Source organism: Labrus mixtus, chromosome 1 (assembly GCF_963584025.1).
Source record: "Labrus mixtus chromosome 1, fLabMix1.1, whole genome shotgun sequence".
NCBI lineage: Eukaryota > Metazoa > Chordata > Actinopteri > Labriformes > Labridae > Labrus > Labrus mixtus.
Genome location: NC_083612.1, coordinates 22,455,479 through 22,477,969, shown reverse-complemented (window position 1 = coordinate 22,477,969; position 22,491 = coordinate 22,455,479). Strand labels below are relative to the sequence as shown.

Genomic DNA, 22,491 nt, shown 5'->3' with positions numbered 1-22,491 from the left:
ATGCATATTGAACATAAATCTAGACAACATCTGTTTCTAGGGTCTGTCCATGTTTTATGTACAAAACAGGCAAATGACACATTACACAGTTTTAACAACATGTAACAGCAGGAAATAACTCTGCATCTTTTCAGAAAACAATACACTGTAGCCATTTTAAATCTCACTTCTGAAACACTGCATACACTTGTGTGTTTAATGACCAGTGCTTAAAGTACTTGTGGTCTAGTTGTGACTTCCTCATCATGTCTATCAGTGTGACAGAATGCACACTGTATACTGAACTGTGTGAGTAATCTTGACTGAGTTGTGTGTCTCTCTGTGACAGGTGTGGAGGAGCGGACCAACCAAGCATCTTGGACCCCAGGTGGCGAGTCCAGTCCCTCGTATGAGTCCTCCCGGGTGAGATGACCTTTCTGCTCCACAGCACATCATTTAACACTCATTACATCAAAGCAGTACACTCACAATGTTTTAGTTTCACCTTATCCCACCCATGTTGTAGTGGACACGTTCCTCTGTGAAAGAAAGGACTGGTTAATGTCCTCGATGGTGGTGTGTGTTTTTCAAGTGACTGAGGGTGGAACACAGTTGGCAGAGCGAAGCAGTGACTTGAAGCTGATGTTTTCATGGATCGAGATTCTTTTTAGTAATAGAGGTCTATTTTATTTATTCCAATGAAGTAAGTAAGTTACTGCTGCACACCATGAATGTTATCCATGAATTTAATTTAAAACATGTTTTTCATTGGTTGGTTTGTGATCAGTTTTTGTGCATTTGCTGGAATAACTTCCCACTACTATCATTCTCCGGATGATATCCTTCTGCGTTCTCACATCAGCTCAATCAGACTTGCTGCGTAAAAAATACTAGGAGGCTGGCAGTAGAAACTCCGGGTGAAGTCAGAAAGAAAAAATGCGGCAGTTTGCGTTCACACATACAGTAAAGCTTTAAAGGAGTAAAGGAGTTTTTCAGGAGTTTTCTGCAAGGGTGAAAGTCCAATATGCCTCTTATTGGTTTAGGGTAAGATGTTTGGTTCTACCTTTAGCATTAGAAGTAAAAAAAACAAACAAACAACCAGCATTAATATAAAACATAGCACAGTTGTGCACAAAACCATAGATGCCCCTGTTGAACTCACAGCCGGGCTGAAAAAAGGGGGACTGCATTGACACAGCTATGAAATACAAATCTTTCACATGTTGAAGCATGTCCATACCTTTCTTTGTCCATGACTGTACCTGACTCAAAAAGAAGAAGGATTATAATCATGAAGGAAACCTACTGTGATGTGCCGGTCGACTAGTGGTTGGTGTGCGCGCCCCATGTGTTGAGGCTGTGGTCCTCCGAGCGGGCGACCTGGGTTCGAATCTGACCTTTGGCTCCTTCCCACTCTCTCTCCGGATTTCTGTCTCTCTCCACTGACCTACCTCTAAAATAATGGAATAAAAGCCCCAAAATAAACCTTTTTTAAAAAAAAGAGGAAACTTACTTCCTTTTAATTACAGCTGACAATTGATTTGTTCACTTTATTGACTCGATGTGCGATACATTTATTGCACTAGATAGAGCTAATTATTAGGGCTTTCAAACTATTAATTTTTTTTATCACACTTAATCGCTAAATTAAGATAGTTTATCGCAATGAATTGCATTTTTAATTGCACTAGTTAATGTTGACCCTACCATGCTATGTCGCACATGACGCACATGACCTAAATTTAACGTCAGTTGCTAATTGTTATGCAAAACAGTTACATCTTGAAAACCTTTGAAGAAATAGTGCATGTTTAAGTGTTTGTCTTGTGTATTGGTTAAGTGGGAACATTTCACTGTTTGTGTGAGCGAGTGTGAACAGCTCTCTCTACTGTTTGTTTGTCCCTCACACGTTGGTTGTTCTGGATGCCCTGTATGAATTTCATTTAATGTCAATCTCCTGTCACTTTCTATTAGAATTCAGTTAAATGTCAGAGCCACTCGAGCCGCGTTGCCTTGTTTATTTCTCGGTGCCCTTCCCGAATGAACATCTACAGGCTATGGTAACATAGGCAGCTTGATTTGAATTATAAGACAGAGACGCTTGAGATATCTCCGCTCCAGGTGCATATAAATGAGTGTTTCTGACATTGCAAGGCACAGCATCAGCCAGCAGACAGCTGTTCACACCTCCATAAAGCGTGGACGCAAACAATCACATCCTCGCTCCTCAAACACATGCCGCTGTACATGCATCATACTGATACAGATCTGATATACGGTATGTAGCAGGTAAAATATGATATACTATATGTTCCATATAAGAAGTGAGTGGTATTTCTTATGAACCTCAGCTGTCTTCAGTGAGTCCTTTTCAACGTCTGCAGTTGTTCTTATGGACTCGGAGAGTAAAGGAGTAGCATTCTATGGGTGTCAATCTATAGGTTATTCCCATGAAATAACCAATAAAGATGTGTTTGATGAAGAATATGATCATTGAACATGTGGGAAGAATACAGTAACAATTTATAAACAATACAGTAAACATCAATGACTAATACAGAAGTAATCAAAGCCTGTCTCTTAGTTAAATGAAAATTAAATCATCAATTTAGAAACAAGAGCTATTCTCGAAAAAATTTGCGAAATCACTGTTTTTCACTTTCCCTCCTGTGCTCTCAGATGAACTGCTCAGTGCCTCCTCCTTCAGTCAGTTAAGGAGGGAGTTCAGTCTTGTCCCTGAGCTTGTTTGAGCTGCTGAGCTACGAGTGTGTGATCACTGGACTGTGAACAGTCTCGAGCCCCGCCGTGCTGACCTTGGCTACCAGCCAGCCGCTGTATCCTGGACAGCTGTGGCTGTAGGCTGGCGGTCTGACAGCCGGGGCTGTGCCCACCACCGCAGCACGACAACCCCCACTTCCCCAGTGCCTTGCCCTGACTTGATACTCGACCCCACGTGCATCCATCATGACCATATCATCACTTCCCGAGCTGCCACATGCAGCCATTCACTCACCTGGGATGCAGCTCAGCGTGCAGAGGAGATGACTTTTTAAATGCTGTGAAGAGTGATTAGGGGACAAAGTGTGAGCTCTGGCCTGCTTGTTGCCACAGTGATCTTACTGTTATTTAGCCAGTAGAGGCGTTGTAGCCCTGTGGCAGCGGTGACGGTGTGTGTTAGTGTCTCACATAGATGTAGGCCACGATTGTTTGAGATGAGGAGGGTTCTGATTGATGCTTTAACAGAACTAAAGGAGCCAATAGTGGAAGGCATAATAATTTAGTGTCAAGTGTTCAACAACTGGCCATCCGTACTGTGCCCAAGCACGCTTCAACCCTAAAGTCCAGCTCGTGCATGAGCACAAGCACGAGGGTACACAACGCTGACAGCCTTCATTATGGAGAAATCCAGAGTTTCATGGCTGTATCTGACTAAAATGACTCAATATAAACCACAAAGTAGCTGTCATGCTCTCTGTGTTGTTCTCCGATGTGCAGACGCGGACTCAACTGCGCGTCCCTTTCTCTCTCTCTCTCTCTCTCTCTCTCTCTCTCTCTCTCCCTCTCTCTCTCTCTAGTCCGCCTGTGTGTAAACTGAGCACGCTTCATAATAACATAAAGCGTGCATGTGTTGTATTACGACGTTAGGTACAAGAGGTAATCGTGCTTTTAGGCACGGTTAGTCCTGGCCAGAGTGACCGCGGGCCGTGCCAGCCAGCGGGGGAATGGTGCAGCGGGAGGCCAATCGTGCTTGAGTACGGCACGGTACGGATGGCCAAGTGTGACCGCACCCTAAGTGCTTTTTAGTTTAAAGATTTGTTCAACATTGTGAAATTTTGTCAGACAGATAGGGGATGTATCCTGAATGAAAAACAGGGTAAAACAGGGTAAGCTCACTCTTTAGCACTTTAAATATTTGTTACTAATAAATATGAAGTGCCAAACAATTCACTTTTTCAAATAGGGTTATTTGCTAGACTAAGTCTTTTCTGAAAGCAGTTACCAGGCAACAAGTGGAGACTCCAAGAAGTTACAGGTCCCAGCCAAGAAACAGACTGTGAGCAACTGAGATGTAAAATGTCCTTTAGTTCATGTGCAATTGAGCAAAGAGACAAAAGCACTGAATATAACCCTAACCCTGTTTTTTTTTAACATGCCATCGTCTAAAGGCTAAATCTGCTAAGTGAATTGTAAATCAATCTCAAATCTTTATCTCAATTAAAAAAATCATAAATCAAAGTGACCATAAAGAGGTGTTGTTGGCTGATGTTTTTATTGTCTTTGTTTATTGTCTTTGTCAGTACCAGACTAGCCCTCTTACCTGTGATTCGGAGCAGCCAAGCTGGTCACTAATATGAGATAAGTCTTTAAATCCATCGCAAAAGAAAGCAAAAAGTGAAAGTCAATAAGTTAAAATATGTTTCTTGTTTTGCTGCAGAAGAGAGGAACAGTTTTTTTGCTAGCTTACATGAGCCGTGTGTGTTTGTGAGCCTTTGTGTGTTGTGTTGCTCGAGCCTCTCACAGGGCTGTAGTTGTTATTGAGTCTGTTCATGGTGTGATTAACAGTGTGTGCGGCCTGGCAGCAGCACAATAGGGAATCTCGGAGGATTCCCTCGACACAGCACAACACTCCACTGCCTTTGAAATTACTCCATCACCATCCACTCACTGAAAAAAAAAGATGGGTAATAAGATTTACTTTTTTTACTGTATGTTGAATGCAAAGGGTATGAGGGTATGAAATAGCTCTATAGAAATGCAAGCCCAGAGCGGCTCGGCCCCTCTGCTGGGAGTTAATATAGTTTGGGAAGATGTGTTTGACTAGAGCACAGGAGGATTTTCACATGGTTTGGGATTAGCACTGTAACCGAGTATCTTTTATTACATGGGACCTGGAGTTTTCAAAACCATACTGTGACCGATATTTAGACCTAAGCCCTGAAGCTGATAACTGTCGTGAAAAGGTACTGTTAAGCTGCAGGAGAAAGAGGCAATTTTTTAAAGCTGCAGGTACCTGGGAATGATGTAGGATTGCAACTCTCTGTTTCTCCCGCCTCTTTGTAACGACACCTTCTCATGAACTGTGGGTGGGTCTATAAACCTGTTATCACAAAGATTTTATGGTAGATTAAAGAATAACTTGAAAACAAAGAAATACATAGATTAAGACTTTTGTTTGCTTTATAGATAATGTTATACAAGGAATAAAGTCAAAGGTTCAGAGGTTTTCGTTTACATAATGGTCTCTAAAACTTTGCCGAAAAATCCTGCTTGCAATTTAATAAATATTAGATGGTTTAGCCTACTTGGCCTTACCACCCTGAACACGCCCAATCTCGTCTGATCTCAGAAGCTAAGAAGGGTTGGGCCTGTTTAGTACTTGGATGGGTACTTGGAGACCGCCTGAGAATACCAAGTGATGTAAGCTTGGGCTTCTGTGGCTCAGTGGTAGAGTCGGACGTCTCTCAACTAAAGGTCAGGGGTTTGATCTAATAAAGAAAAGAAATCACAATATTGTTAAATAAATATTAAAATGTATACAAAGAGATGTTTGGATATACCAATACCGATTTTGGGTCCCATACTCTCTTAAATGCCAATTAACCAAACAGTTACCGTAATTTTTAAGTTGTTGAAAAATCAACTTCTCCATCTTTTCAGACTGTCGCCTACACATCAACGATAAATATTGAGGCTTCCACCAACAACTATTGTATTACAGCAGCAAAAAAGAACAGCGTCAAAGTGTGAATAATCAACGGCACTGTATCAAAACATAGGAAAATATAAAGGTTCAAAACAAAGAGGAAATGTGAGTCTTTAAGAGGGGCTTAAAGACTCAGTTTGTGATCATGAATGATCTTTGATAAAGCAAAAAATAAACAATTTGAAACACATTATTGTTTCTTAAAAACAAACAAATAAACTGAGTTATTTTAATACAACCAACACAGTTAAAATGTATTATTATTTGAGCCATCAGTTGAATTACAGCAGAGATGTAAAGATCTGTATATCTTCTTCAAAGCGTTTATCTATGTTTTACAGAAGAAAGAGATCAATCTCTCAGCCTTAACAGACCAGTGATGCTGCCCTCTCACTAATTAGTGGTTTGTCGTATCGCTCAATTAGCGAAGTTGCCACATAATGTGCTTAATATTCTGATCTCTCCCCCCAGGGTTTTGCTGACAGCCCTCATTACGGCAATCATCTGAGTGACAGTCGATTAGTGACCAATGAAGGATTGTCCCCAACACCTTTTATGAACTCCAACATAATGGGTAAGTACGTGTTTCTCCGCTCACCCCTCACATGCCCCTCTGTTGTGGATAGACTGCCTGTTAGAAAATTGCTTGACTGGGGTTAAGACACATCATGCATCTTGAGGTAGCAGTACTGAAAGGCTCGCAGGGCTACAGGGCTATTTATTTTCCATCTCCTGCTGTGTTTATTCCCCTGTTAATCCCCCTCCCCTTTCTGAATCTCCTTCTTCTTCTTCCTCCTGTGATGACCCTCCCCCAGGCTAGAAGTCACGCCATCAGTATAGCTTTCCATCATAAGAAGCTGTCTCCTAGACATCAAAACCGCCCTCAGCTACTTCCTCTGGCAGCAGGCTGGTGAATTTTAGATGTGGGGTTAAACAGGCTGTTGGATAAAATACTTTTTATATAGGAATTGAACATTTTAAATTTATTGTAGATTAACTATAATGTTTTTTAGAGTTAATGTACCTCCACTCTACCTTTTACTTAAATCATGCTTGTCCTTATACGTTGCTTTATTAAATCTACCTTGTTAAAGAAAACTTAACACTGAATAGAAATGTTCTTTAAAAAAAAAAAATGACTGAAGCTTTTTTAAGCAGTTACTTAAAACATAAAGTCTTCATTTTAGTTAAGCCAATCATCTCCTGCTGCTTGTCAAACTATCTTGAATAATTCATATACTTTAATTCAAGGATTTATGGCAAATGAAGATTAAAAAAAAGAATTGAGGGCCCGTCCTCAGATTTAATGTGGAACAACAGATGACTCCATGTTAAATTCACTGTTCACTCTACTGTGAATGTCTGAAACCTCTCTGAATGATCTGCTGCAGCCTCTAACCTGAGCCCACAAACAGCCAAAACAACAGTAATAACTAAAGACAAATCATTAATAATATTTAGTGGACTGACCATGTTGATTGTTATTTACTTGATTAACTATAGGAACAATTGGTTTCTGCTCTGCTTTTAATCTCAGCCTCTGCGCAACAACTGAACTGACAGATAAAGATGCATGCTTAGAAAATGACTTATTGATGACTGTGCAGTTTTCAACCAGTTATGACTGTTTGTATTATACAGCATGTTTTGGGTGTTCTGCAGTTTTGTGTATTGCAATGATTGAAACTGTCAGTTTTTATAAATGTGCATTTTGTTTGGAAAAAGGCATGCTTTCATTTTTAATGGATCAGAAGGAATGAGAGAGGAGAGGTTAAACAGTTGTTTAGAGTAGACTGTTTCCCTCCAAGCTGGCGGTACGCTCTTATTCCAGTGTCACTGCAGAAGTGGTCTGGGGAGAATGGGGGCGGAGCCAATTCACTGCTTAACGGTGACACTGTTCTCCCCGGGGACACGGCTCCCATGTTTGGGAAGACTTCGGATCAGCTGTTCTGGGCTCCACGTGCATCTTAGCGCCACCTCTACTGTGCTACAATCCTCTTACTAACTCAGGTGGTGGCCATATTGTTTTTGTTTATGCTAAACGACAGACAATGTTTTTAGTCTTAGCCATGTGAGTGACACCACCACTTGTCACATGTGCTGAAAAATGCTACGTTTGGACTTTATACGGACATATCACCCAAAGAGTTACACAGTCCTGCATCATAATAATAATAATAATAATAATAATAATACATTGGTTTTATGTAGCGCTTTTCTGAAAACTCAAAGACGCTTTGACAAAAACATAAAACAAGAAAACAAAACAAAAAACGACGAGGACAGTACAACGAAGAAGTAATGTGTGTGTGGGGGGGGGGGAGTGTGGGAGTTAGTGGTTGTAGGCAGTGATGAAGAGGTGATTTCTTGAAGGAGGTGAGTGTGGGGGAGTCTCGGATGTTATTTGGGAGTGAGTTCCAGAGGGTGGGAGCAGCAATGGAGAAAGCCCTGTCCCCCCAGGACCGATAGTTTGCCCTGCAGGGGGAGGGGGAGGGGGGGGGGGACCTGAGAGTGCGGGTGGGAGTGTGTCGGTGGAGGAGGTGAGACAGGTAGGGGGGGAGCCAGGTTGTGGAGGGCTTTGTAGGTGAGGATGAGGAGCTTGATGTTGATACGCTGTGGGGGATGGGCAGCCAGTGGAGGTCATGAAGAAAGGGGGTGATGTGGTCTCTGGTGTGGGAGTGTGTGAGGAGACGAGCAGCGGAGTTCTGGATGTATTGGAGCTTCTTGAGTGAATGTGATGGTGATCCGTAGAGGAGACTGTTGCAGTAGTCTAATCTGGAGGTGACGAATGCGTGGGTGAGGGTCTCGGCAGCTGAAAATGAGAGGGATGGGCGGAGGCGGGCGATGTTTCTGAGGTGGAAAAAGGCCACATCAGTGTGCCTCCTAGACACACAAAACTTGTCCTGGTCTTATGGCTGTCACTTAAGTTCAGAAAATCTGCTTCGCATTGGGGGAAAATGATGGTGTGAGGGGGCAGTGTTATATATTCAATCAATCAGGGCCACAGCTTTTGCTCTATACTTTCGAAATATTACTGACTAAATAAACCTGTTAGCAACAGCTTAAATGACATTGGCACAGTTATATATCTTTAACAGTATCATTATCAGGCCTTATGTTGATTTCTCTTATGTATCTATGTAATAGTTGCATATTCCTGCTTAGCTGGCTATTTAACTTCTCATTATGTTTCTGATGATGTGACATTTTCTCATGCCTTACAATTGTGATTTAGTTGGACTCTAAACAAAAAGACAAAGGTCCTATCCTCATCCTGCTCCAGGATATCACTTTAAAAGAAGTGCACACATGCCATTCCCAAGTGTTCATGTGCCGCTGATGATGGTTATTATCCCCTGAATCTTATTCTGTTTTTTTACAATGCCTGAATGGAGATATTATATTGTGGGCTTGTTTCTCACCCAGTTGTTATAATTGTTTAGCCACAGGGATTACCAACAGTTCACAGCCCTGACATGAAATAGTTAGATCTAATTACCTGCTTAGATATTTCCTGGTGGTGTCAGCTCAATGAGGGGAAGCCTGTGGGGGACGTTGATTTCAAGCAATCTGGGCAATTACCACAGGCGATGAGCTACAACTGAAAGAGCTGCACTCTGCTCCTCTATTTCACGCTGTACTGCGACTGCATGCCCTTGTGTGCTGTGTACGCTACTTAATGTTTGCCTTTTTTGTCAATGTTTGCTTAATAGACTGGAATTGTTTTCCACTTAGTGTGGAACCTCAGACGAAGCTTTAAATTTGCTAGTTAGCCAAAGAGGGTGGATAAAGCTTTTCACAGCTGTCATTAGTCACAGTGTGTGCTCCTTTCATAGTTAGATAGCTTTATTGTCCCAAATCTGATATTCAGAGTCACAGATTCAGATAATATTTTCCACGAGGGAGTCGACTGATAACATAACATATAACATCAAACAGAGAATGTACAGGGTATGGCTGGTTGGATGGATGTTGAGGCTGGCTCTTTATATCAGGGGCTCTGAGCTAGTTTATTAAGTGCCGTCATTGCAGAGGGGACAAAACTTACCTTTAAACAAGCCTCTTTCCGGTTTATGACCCATACGACTGGGTCATAAACCGGACTGTTGTTCTAACTGCTTCTGCTTCAGTTTATTTGCAGCCATGTGCCTGATGCCGTGATATCACTTACTGCTGAGTTGTTATTTCATGCTCACGTTACTCTGGTATGCTTCATACTTATTACTCATGCAGCTTTAGCTCTGCATAATAACTAATCAGCTTAGAGCCGTCATCAATGCACACATTCAGCCACATGCATCCTGCTTCCAGCCCGTACACATACGTGACTTCAATGTGACTACAGTAACTACGTGTTATAGGTTACTGTTTGTGTTGTATCCCATTTCTTCTTGTTCTGGTGCATCACCTTTAACTGCAGCAGGATTTCATAAGCTGTGGCTGAAAGCTTTGACCCCTAGATTCAGTCGGGTAAAGTTGCTGTGTAGTGAATTATTCAGGGAGTATAACAAAATAAAATACCTGCTCAGAACGTCAGCTCCAAATACTGTGTTGTATAGTGATGCAATATTGACTTGTTATCCCAATCTAATTTACCTCAGAGCTAAATCTCATGAAGGGTCGCCCTGAAAAAGATTTTTTTTGTGTAATACATGACAAAGCAATCAAATTACTTTTAACTTTGTTTGTCTAAAATATTTCCTTTGCTTTGTACAATCACATTTGTGTCTCACACAGTCCAGCATGTGACAACTATTAGTGATGATGATGATGTCATTTCGGCTTTCACAAGTCCCTGTTTAATGTTTGCTTGTTGCTCAAATGGTAGCCACAGGTTGCAACAATAATTTTTTTTTATTATAATGATGATTCTCAATCTCTTGGTATTGTTTCTTTTACACCATAAGATTACATTGTAGCATTGTTTTGATGACGTTGCATTCTTTAAGATATAAAAAGTACCACACACATGCTGCATAATGCATCTCTTTTCACTTTCCTTCTGTCACTTGAAGTGTCATATCCCACGTCACACTGGCAGCCCCAGAGTGTTTTTACAGGGGCAGGTGTCATGTGCTAATGCTCCTTCCCAGGAGAGAGCCTCCTCAGACCCAGTCTGTGATTGTGGCCAGGTGCTGCTCAGGTGTGCACAAAGTCTCCGCTGCAGCATGGGTCACAGGTGCTGCCAATGCTGCTCCTCATCCGTCACGCACACACATATACAGTCTGTGATCTGAGAATATACTGCAGACTTAAACAGTAAGAGCTGAATAAACTATTTTCCCATGCCAAGCAGTCTTTTGCAATACATACATATCTCCTGTATGCAAGAAAGGAACACAGAAAAGAGAGGGAGCGACGCAGAGATGTGCAGGAGTATAGTTTAGTGGATGTAGCTGGTCATTATGCAGAGCTGCAGGGTGTGCTTATCTATTACAGCGGTCAGTGGAGCATGAAGAGCTGGAGACGAACTGAAAGGGTGCAAATCCCCTTTCTTCATCCCCAATGCCGCCCACCTCTCCCCTTGCTACCCAGCCCCTCCTCACCCCCTCATCCTTATCTCAGCCGGTCTTGGCCCTGGCCATGCCCTCCTTTGGCCCCAGCCCCCAGCATGGGACTGGCAAGGCTGGCCAGCTGCAGAGGATCAGCTGTAGTCTCAGTAGGCCTGGAGGGCTGCCTATCCAAAGAGAAGGGGAGAGCCAGCACATGGCGAAGGTGTGATGACATAACAAGTCTGTTGGAAAGCAGCTTCAGGGGTCAGAGCACCATAATTATATTTACAATTACCACAAAGGTGTCAACATGTACAGTAGCTTGATGTTATAAGAGAAGAGGCTTGTTACATATGTGAGTTACAAGGTTAAGAGCAGGCAGTTTTGTTGTACTGACCTTTAATACTTGATAACATGATTATCTACGTGTGTCAGCAGATAAAAGCTTTACTTTCTGCTTAAAAGACTATAAAGTTCAGATAAATACATATTCTGTTGCTAGGAGGCGATGTGCTTGATGGCCTTATTTTTGCATATCCCACATCCCTTTCCCTTTTTTTTTTCAACCATCATGCACCGTTCTTTCTTTCCTCCATCCCCTCTTTCTCTTATTTCTCTCACCTCATACTTCCTGTAGCTGACGCCAAGAATATTGGAGATTGTTAAGTACAAGCACAACGCTTAAAGGGAAATGATTCATTCAGAAGAGTGAAAGTTAGTGGAACAATTAAAGACTGCTGACCTCAGCTGCCATTGCTGACAGAATATCTTTTCCCTTTGAAGCTTTGAAATACACAGAAGAAAGGGAAGAATTCACTCTTAGCATTTTCAGCCTTGAATCTTCACTTTCTGTTTAAAAAAAAACCAAACACTTGTGAATATTTTGTTTAGTACAACATTGGATTACTGGAAACATTTTTATTTCTATGTACTGTACAGTGTTGGTTCTGTCTTTAGTTCTGCTTGAATCCACTGATGTTCTCTAACTTAAAGGTGTTTTTGATCTTGGACAAATAGCACTGTATGAAGTTGTGGTTTGTTTGTGTGTGTGTTCCAGTGAATCCATTTCAGGTCTAATTTTGAAGAAGTCCATCCAGAGAATTCAAGTAAAGCATGAACACATGTTGGACACAGATGGATTATTACTCTGTTCTGTCTCGTCTTCCTTTGTTGTTTTTTTATTACTTCATATGAAGTTACTTCACTTCAAAAACATGCATGAACAGTCTTCTAAACACATCCAAGCTACGCTTTAGGTGTACTTTCTAAAGTTGCCCTCCTTAAAGCAATTAATTTAAGAATTCATCAAAGGTTGACTCATGTTGTGATGAGCTACAGATAAACCTGGCCCACAGTTGCGGGTTAATTCTTGTTCTCACCCCTCCAGGCCCTGGACCCTGTTTGATCACAACAGCTCTATCAGGCATCTTGTGTCCATTGTGATTAGTTAATAAAATGCAAACATTTGTTTCGCCTTTACTCCCACATGACGATGCCTGACATTTTCTCCTGAGCTGGCACAGTCCTAAGAGCATGAGCTGTGGGAAGTGTAGAGAGAAACATGGCTCTGTGAGACTTTTTCTTCACTGCAGGAATACGGGGGTGGAAGGTACTTTCTTTTGAAATTAAAATCAACACAACTCTTTTAAATGACCCCTCAAGATTTTGTCCCACAGACAATGTCATGCCCACAGAGAACGGCCTCATCAAAAGATAAATTCATTTTTTTGGGCTGTTTTGGTCTTCGAAGTGGCTTTTGTTCTCATACTTTAGTGCCCTTTGGGTCCACAGGGGTATTCTGTGTAAGGCAATATGCCAGCAGTTGTTGGAGCTGGACCATGCAGCTCTCTGTTGTTACACTATTCAACAGTTGTTTGGCATCTTATAGCAAACATTTACACACACTTTGAAGTCACACACTGATTCCATGATTCCAATATCCAATAGGGAGATATTTCTTCAGCTTGTTAAGCCTGCCCTTGCTCTGTAAAGACAGCCCTCTTTCAACCAGACGTGGAGGATGGAGGCTGAGCTCACTGGGATGCAGGAGTAGTGTGTTACTATCCCCACCCAAGCAGCATCCATTACAGTGTTGGTGTTCACATGGTGGGAGATGTTATTAGGGAGCTCATCGCCTTCCTCCTCCGAGAGAATGGATGTGTGATTATGAAGTCATCAGCCATGAACCAGTGAGGCTGGGGAGAAGCACCCCTCCTCACCGGTCCTCGGGGGTGCCATTGATTGGTGACCATGTGTTTGTGCCTGATAGACTGTGAAATGGTGTGTTGCTGCACGGCTGTGTCACACCTGCGTCTCACCAAGGTGATTGATTGGTTTGGTCATGTGGAATGTTCCCATCTGGTCTGCAGTAATGCATTTTTTTTCTCGTTTGTGAATAACAAGCACTGGCAGGAGAATGGTTGGGCTTGGAAAAAGGCAAAGGCCAAGCGAAAACATTTTTCCCTTTACACCTCCCCCTCTTTTCCTTTTTTACCAAGTTAGAAAAATCCAAATAGATCGAGCCATGGCACCTGATTGTCCTGGCAGGGGATAAATACAATCAAGAGAGCCACATCTCCTCGCACTGAGATTCATTTTCACAAAAAATAAACAGTTTAGCGAGTGTAAAGGGCAGCTCCTGATTTTCAAAGTCATACTTCAGGGCTTAAAGATGTGCCATAAAAACGTGGAACATCTTTGATCTAGCTGAGAATTCAGACACCTTTTTTTATTGATATTTGATACTAGCCTAATGTAAAAGCAATGCAGTTCATCTGTTTTCCCCTCAAGCTTCTAATATGCGATTCTGTTTGTTTTTGCTGCATCCCTCCTGGTTTGATTTCTCTTCATCCTGGTCCCTCTCCTTTAATTGATCTATTCATTCCACGTAATAGCTAATTACACATCAGGCTGCATGAGCAGATGCATTAATCATCATAGTACGTAATAATCAGTGACATTTCAACAAAGAAAAAAATAAATATGCAAATAAGAGCTCATTAACATTTGCTCTTGCTGTTTTGAATAATGTCAGCGCTGACAAGGCTTACACGCCAAAATTGATGTAGAGCTCAGGGCAAAGAAAGACGAGCGGTTTCCTCTGTGTTTTGTGGCTTTATTATGTTTCTCTGCTGTTGTTACTGATGTTTGGCTGGTTTGGTACACTACCTATTTTCCCTGATTCTGGTTCGACACTCACATAGCCTCTAACCCAGCCAGCTTTCATTAACTGTCAAACAGAAGGTGGTGGAAGCATCAACTGATTTGTCCTTTTTACGATGACAACATATATAAGAAAAGAAAGGCTTGTCTAAATGTACAGTAGAGGCTACCAAAGAGGCCAAGTGTTGACCTTATAAATGATAGAGTGTGGTTGTCAGTTTATGATGACATTGTCAGCAGAAAAGGACCTTTTATACTTCACTCCTTTTCTATTGAATTCAACAGGAATAAACATAAAAAGGCTCCTGAAAGTTAAAGCAGTTAGATTGCAAAGTCACCACATTTCAGAATATAGCACAGACACAACAATAGTAACAAACAACAGTGGGGAAGGGGGGGGGGGGGGGGACAAACAAGCTGGAGTGTGATAAATTCATTTGGTTTCTACATTTACATCATTTTCTCTTCCTGTGTTGAGTGCTTGTTCTCTTGCTCTTTCTTGGTTTTACTCGGAGCAAGGACTCTGGATTTGTTTTCTCGATGGGGAAAAAAAAACGTTCTTGGAATGCATGTGAGAGGCGGTGGAGCAGGCTCACTAATTGGCTGTTTTTGTGGTGGCAAGGGTTTTGAATTGATCCCTGGAGACGCTGAGGTCACTACCTCTCACAGTATCTAAGTAAGGGGCTTAACCCAGCGCCACGCTATGCTGTACTGCAGACCCTTGATCAATAAAGAGGCATGTTAGCCTTTTCCTTGACTGGGATTTCTGCACCTGATGTTGTTTAGTCATTCCATTAGCTGCGCTCCCATTTTTTATTTTTTTACTTCCGTCCGGCACGCGTGGACAGCAAGTGCAGCCTTGAGCTTAGCTCGGCGCAGCTCAGATACGCTCTCGCATCGTGCAACACATGAATGGGTCTGACAGCGGCGGGCAGCTATCTGAGAGTTAGTATAAACCGGAGCACTGAGTTGCTATTACCATGTCACACAATTGTCGTTACCATAGTAACAGCTTGCTTGTTTACACAGATATCGCATGAATGAACCTTGAAAATGACTGTGAAAGTCATTATTTTATGTGGCTGTTATGTTAGGTGAATTTTTAAAACAAATATTGTGCATCATAGTTTTCAGTAGATTTGAACTTCCTCAATGGGAAATAGTTTTTGATGTCGTTTATCACATGAATATACACCGCCTGAATGAACCATGTGCTGCGTTAGATAAACAAACCCTATAGCTGAACTGCAGTTGTATATATAGCCACACAATGGAAGTAGGTCCATTCTATTTATGAATGCTATTTAAAATTACTGTAGACAAGCCCATACTCATGAGAAGTGAAATGTTGCAGATTATTGGGCAAATGTGCCCTGAATAAAAACGTTGAGTCAGAGACTTAGATCTGAGTCTAACCATAACATGAGACCAAACCAAAAGGAAAACAGATGGAATTGTGAATTTCACTGACAGAGCTTATTCAGTAATAAGTTATCAGTGTATTCGATTTAGTTATCAGTGTATTGTATTCGAGTATTAGATACTTGGATCGGGCTAAACAAAAGCTGAACTCCAATACAAAGCGCTATATTTAGCAGAAACTGGGCACAGACCATCAATCACATGATGGGACGGTAATAGAATCAGACTGTGTTTTGATTTGCCAGATTCAGGCACATTTCTAAGGATGTCCTGCTTCAGAGCTTCTCTCAGTGGTTGAATAAAGTGGACCTCAGGCATTTTGAGCTCACAGTTGTTAGTTGTTAAAACTGGAGTGGCTTACGTGATAACTTCTTCACTGCCACAATTTAAGCTTGAATGTGCTTAAAATATCTGTATCGACCTCACGATAGCAGATGTCCCCCAACAAGTCTGCAAAAAAGAAAAATGAAGAAAAACTACATAGAAGTGATGAGTCTTCACAGAAAGGTTCGTTTCATAGAGAGGTGTCTGTATTGAATTAGGACTATCCAGTTAACAGTTTAAATATAATCCCTGTAAAGATACTATCTATTGTTAAAATGAGTATAGATTCTTCTGTGGTGAAATGATTTATAATCATACATACACCTTCACACATCTTAATTTTATGCTAATCAACTGCTTCACAGAATATTTTAATCAGAATTGATGATTTTTTTCCCCCCTCATGACATACATTTTTTTTGTTGCATATGGGCTATACTGTGTGATGGCAGCCTGCATCCTAACAGTTATCTTATTGATGGTGATTGCAGTAATTAGATCACTGTACTCATGATGCTTTTGACATTTAGCATTTTGCGTCTTTTCTGTTTTAAGGCAGATAATGACTCTGGCTTCCCATCAATCACAGCACTTTAGACTCATTAGAAGGCCTATGACACAGAAAGACAAACAGACTCAGTCCCGTGCAGCCCTGCTCAGAAAAATGAAACCGACCCAGGAGTTATTAATGATGAAATGAAGTTGCTTTTGCTGTGAGGCTGTGATCTTTACGGTGAGCTCAGAGGAGGCAACATTTTCTACTTTTTGTTGCCTAAACATACGATTCATCTTTGATTCACGCTTGCTCCTCAACTTTAACACTTAAATTATTGAAGCGACGATTAAACAACTTGTTATGATTGTATTATTTTCATTTGTAAGTCCACATTATTACAATGACCCTTTCACTCTGTGACTCATTAATTGTGCATCTGAGATTGTGTCACTGCATGATACGGGAATATTTTATCCTGCTAATTCAGCCAGCTGGCTTTGGCCAACCAAGCAGTCTGTTCTACTTGATATATCACTTTGTTCTACTTTACTTCAGCATCATAAATATACATTCTCCTGAAACTTTTATGGAGATTCAGCTTTTGTAGGTGTTGATTCATTATGGAGCTACAGGGATTGGTCTCTTTTGACATAAAACTCCAACGATTAGCTTCAAAAGTGGTGATTGACTTCTGTCATAGTGTTTCTGCTTGATCTGCTAGAGAATAAAAAAATCTGCTGGTTGTTTTCAGTAGGGCGTTCAGGATAAGTCTCAATTGATCAATTTGAGCAACATTTAAGAGAAAGCTTTATACATCTGGATCGTTAGCTTTCACCTTCTCTGTGATGAATATCTTAGGAAAACAGAGGAAGCAAGACATTGGAAGACGGATTATTTAGCTTTGGGAAACACTGATTAACTTTTTTTTCTGACCAAATAAATAATCAATTAATAGATGATATAGACAGAGATGTTTTACACTACTCATTAGAGCTGGGACGATGTGCCTTGTGGCGATTCAATTTTGGTTTCCGATTCGATTTATATTGGGATTCTAAAGTATTGCAATACAACATGTATTGAGTTGAAGACAAGGGCATTTAAAAATGGAGGGAAACCAGACAAAGGGAGGAAGTAAGACAAGACAAGAAACACTGGGGACAAGAACTACAAAGTTAAAACAGGAAACACTTAAGACAAGACTGGGGAAATGCACACACAGGGGAAATAGTTACTTGATACAAATGAGAAAATGAAACAGGAAGCACTAGAAACTTAAACCAGAAATATGAACAGAAAATACAAATTAAAACAGGAAATTAATTATAAACACAAAATAAAAAACTAAAGAACAAATCATGACATTTTATAAAGGACCTTTTTTTTCTGCCTGCCTACAATTATGTTTGTCAAGGTTTGAAGTACAGTCAGGACTTTGATTTTTCTCAGATTTAGCAAATCCAGACTAACTCCCTGTAGAAGAACCTGATTTTATTATGTGTTCATGCTGAGGTTTTCACAGAGTGGGAAACAGAAAGAAAGGGCGTGAGACAAAGTATGAAGACTGAAACAAAGCTTGGACATTACATTTATCAGTGTGGTGTTTCCAGATGTTACCAGCTCAATGTATATTTATTTTGTATATGAGAATAAAAGAAGCAGATATGATGGCTGCAGCAGAATCATTGGCAAGGAAATGTCAGTATCTCTAAATGCATATATCCTAATTTCTTTTTTTATGTTTTTAAAGATGATTAAAGGCCCCATTGCTGGTTAAGTTTCTCTGTTCTTCATAGTTTTTGAAGCTGTATGGTTGCTTCTCTGTGTGCTTGCTTTGGCCTAGACATAATTCTCACATGTCTGCTCAGGTGGGCCCTTAAACTACAACAGTGACCATTCATTATTCATGTAGGACACAGTGTGAGTGACTAAACACATGCTCTAAATGAATTTTTAACTCTTGCACTTGAACAGACCCTTTTCATCAGAAGACATCTAAGGAACAGGAAAGAATTTCACTGAGCCTCTTTTAGATATTAGACAAGAAATAAAGAAATTAAAGTTCTTTGTCAGAGAAGATGTTTCATCATCCAAACGATCGGGAACGTTGGCGGTTACTGACAACTTAATCCTATTTTCTTTTTGCGAGAGCGATGTCTCAGAACTGTATCACATCATTGTTACAGGAGAAGCAGCTTTGCCAGTTAAACCATCTCGCCTGATTTCCTCAGTTTCCTTTAGTCGTCAGAGACAGTCTGCTGCACAGACGTAGAACAACTGTCTCCTGCAGGACTGCTCAGATAAGCACAAGTGAATTCTCTCAGATGTGTCTCTGTTCACCTGCGCCTGTGAAAGCAGCATTCAGATCAGTCATTGTGCAACGAAAAACCCAGGCTATGCAAGTTTTTACCTCACAAAAAGATATTTACCTTTTCCCCAGAGCAAACAGAATTTAGTTCCAATGCTTGTGTCTGTGTTTGTAATATTTGGATGCCTGACAGAAATAATGTACAATGCTGTTAAAGTTATTCATCATTGTCCCTGAGGAGCTCTCGTTGGTTTGTTTGTTTTTTTTCCAGGGGTGTGAAACTGCTGAGTGTGGATGTTGTGATGTGTATGATTCATGTGTGTTGCTGTGTGAGTTTTATTTTGGCTGCTTAGACGCCTTCCTTTGAGGTGTGCAAACCAGATCTCATACTGATACAACAACTTCCTTACAATTAGAACTTTATCAGTAAAAATCAGCTGAAAACATTTTTCATACCATAAAGTGCAGATTATCTTTTACAAAGTTCAGATTTCTTTGGGGTTTTTTTTTCACTGTGATGCAATGCAGCTATAGCAGAACGGAAAAAACATAGACTTCTCATAAATAGTATGAGATGTCTATGAGTGAAAAAAGTTGTTATTGTGTTATAACACAACCTGAGGGAGTCCCACTTCTATGAAACACCATGGTGGAAACCTGAGTGTATTTAATAGGACTGTTTAAAAGCTGATGTGGACTTTATATCCAGCCAGCATCCGATAATCTCAAAGAAGTTGGCAGATAAACGTGAAAACAAAAAAAACAAAAACAAAAGTGAGCTGTTAATCTCTTCTGAAGGAGCAACAGCTCTAAGCTTTTTCAGTGATATTCAATCAGTGTAAAAAACAACACTTGCCCTGAGGAGAATCAACTACTTCCTGCAGCCCGTGAAACTCACCTTCACTCTCTTGTTTGAGTATTAAAAAGGATGGTGCATTCCTTGTATGTTTAATGGCATTACTTGATATAACGTCTTATATCAGTATGCTATGACAAAGAGAAACATGCAGCGCTTTAGATTCAATTGCATTCAAAGCCATGCATTATAAAAACAATTGTGATAAATAACTTGAATTTATACAAATGTAATATGTTAAGTAATATTGAGAAGATTGAGCATCTTTTGGTGCTCATTTGAGGACCACTGAAGGTCTTTAGTCTCCGTCTTTGTGTTGATTTCTGTGTGCTCAAGCATTACAATATAAGCAATATAAATAATATTTACTGTGCTTTCTATTTTTGTCACAGGTAAATCACAGAGGGCTTCATTTCTTGGCTTTGGGAGGGATCCTGGAGCATCAGGATGCCAGGTGAGTTTCTCATCAGACGTCATGTTGCTTCTAAAGAGCTGATAAAGGTTAGACACAAACACATAGGATTTTATATTTCCAGATATCGTTTAATACTGTTGACCCTAAAACTAGTCAAAACTTTGTCGAGCACTTTTCAAGACGGGTGCACCGAGTGCTTTAAAGAAGCAATTGAAAAGAGACAATCACAATTGCACACACAGAAACAGGTTAAAAAACGTAAAAGACAAATGAAGGTAAAAACAATAAAACAGGAGAGTGAAAATAAACACACTGGAGCTCTGATCAAATTAACTGCCAACTAAAAAGGCAAGTCTGTAAAAATTAGTTTTAAGACAGGATTTAAAAGCACAAACAGAGTCAGCTGCACGGATAAAAAGTGGAAAACAGAAAACAATTCTGTGGTAGGGGAATGTTTTTACAGGGATCTGAGGCGACGGGCAGGAAGTCTTAAAAATCAGCATTTGCAACGCATATCCAAATGATGTTTGATGGGAACAGCAGTAACAACTTCATTTGTATAAATGAGCATAAAACTACTGAATGACTTTCAGAGCAGAGTATTTTGAATGTTCGGGGGAATTCAGACTAATGATTCCCAAATGGATCTGTTTAACATCGCTATGCTGTTTATAACCATTTTCTTTGTGTTTTGCAAAAATAATTAAACAAGATAACTGATCTCATTTCTACGACCCAAACGGCAGGTCACCATGTTAAACTACATCCTGACCTACAAATGGCCAGACATGCCACATGACTCCTGCAGCTAGGAGTAGAGCCCTGCTGTGTTTTTGATTCAGTAATCCCTCAGTTCTGCCTGTCAGTGTTCAGACGCACTTCAAATGAGCTGCAAATTATTTTGGTAACATTTCTAACATTCATTTAAAATAGAATCAAGTATAGTCTGGAGAAGTAATGGCAGATTGTTAAGGAAATGAAAGTACATTTGTTCACATGTAGTGTAGTAACAATAGTGTAAAAGAGGCCAGAGCCAGTGTTGCTGCACAGATTTTTCAATATCGCTGAATAAAGACACGGCAGAAGCGGGTCTGTTGTGCCATGTGAATGCTGTAGCACCAGTGTCAGGCTGCCGTTTTAACAAAACCTGATGAATTTATTTTTTAGATTGCATTATGTTAAGTTGTCCCTGACAGCTTTTTTTTACTGACCTACATTTCAGTTCAGACAAAATAATCTTCTTTCTTTTCTATTAACGGCTGGTATTAATACCAAATGTAGGTTATTTTGTGTCAGAACGTGACTTAGATTTATCAATCAGGAGTCAAAGCTGTAGGAAAGGTTAGTTTGTCAATCCTCACAGGGGTGTAATCCTGTAAAGGGGTTTCCAAAGGCACGTGAGGCGAGGTCTTAAGCCGACTACTACACATCGACCTCACATGATCCCTGCTCCGCTGCTCTGCGGCCAATTACTCTAATTAGACCAAGCCTTTAATTGGCCTCTTAACCCAGTTTGTCAGGGGTGTAGAGGTTAAAAAAATGTTTATATGCTATGTGATAGGATGATGTAATGATCTCTGAAAATGACATATCACCCAATGAGCAATGTGTTTCTTTTGAAATGATTTCTAGATACATTACAACACTTTTTATGTTTTATTTGTTTGTTTGAGGACCAAACAGTTCTGAAGATGAATGCAGTTTGTGCAATCTTAAACATTATTAAAGGGGCTTGAAATGTTAAAATGACTGAAAGATTGTTTCACCACTAATAACCAAAGTAGACACATTTATCCCCATCAATGAAAGCTTTAGTTTTCAACCTGTGTGTGTTTTATTTCTCTTTTAGTCCTCTGTACGGCCGGACATTGGGTTGGCGAGTCCGAGTCCAGTGACTCCGTCGGTGAAGTCATCAGCTCCCTTATACTCCTTCACTGCAGCCAATCCTAGAAGACGTTCTCTACAAGATGCTCCACCTGTCGGTCAGTGACAACTCAGTCTTTATAAGGAATAATAAGGGAGGATGTTTTATTATCCAATTTTTAGGATCATTTGTACATTATAATAAACAGAATCAAAGTGGACACTTCTTCTTGACAGGTTTTGAACAATTAGCATTGAGGCATTTTTAAGCATTTTAATTTCAGCAGCACTATTGAAGAGGCCTCATTATTCCAATCATGGATTGCTGAAGATGGCACCAAATCCGTTCAAAGCTGCAATCATGAACATTCCTCAAAACACATTAAAACACTTAGAATCCTACAGATTCCCTCTTTGGCCCTGTAACTGAATCTGTGCCGTTAGCCCACGTTCAAGTCATTAAAAATGGC

General features: G+C 40.4%; 1 protein-coding gene across 5 annotated transcripts in view; it reads left to right on the top strand.

Moving 5' to 3' along the window:
• The window catches only part of tcf12 (transcription factor 12), a 67,546-nt gene that overhangs the window by 12,356 nt on the left and 32,699 nt on the right, over positions 1 to 22,491 (top strand). For all 5 annotated transcript variants that reach the window (XM_061038630.1, XM_061038598.1, XM_061038621.1 and 2 more), the window contains exons 4-7: positions 329 to 402; positions 6,155 to 6,257; positions 20,136 to 20,197; positions 22,008 to 22,140. In XM_061038630.1, coding sequence (XP_060894613.1) covers positions 329 to 402; positions 6,155 to 6,257; positions 20,136 to 20,197; positions 22,008 to 22,140 — 372 coding nt within the window. The remainder of the gene's footprint in view (positions 1 to 328; positions 403 to 6,154; positions 6,258 to 20,135; positions 20,198 to 22,007; positions 22,141 to 22,491) is intronic.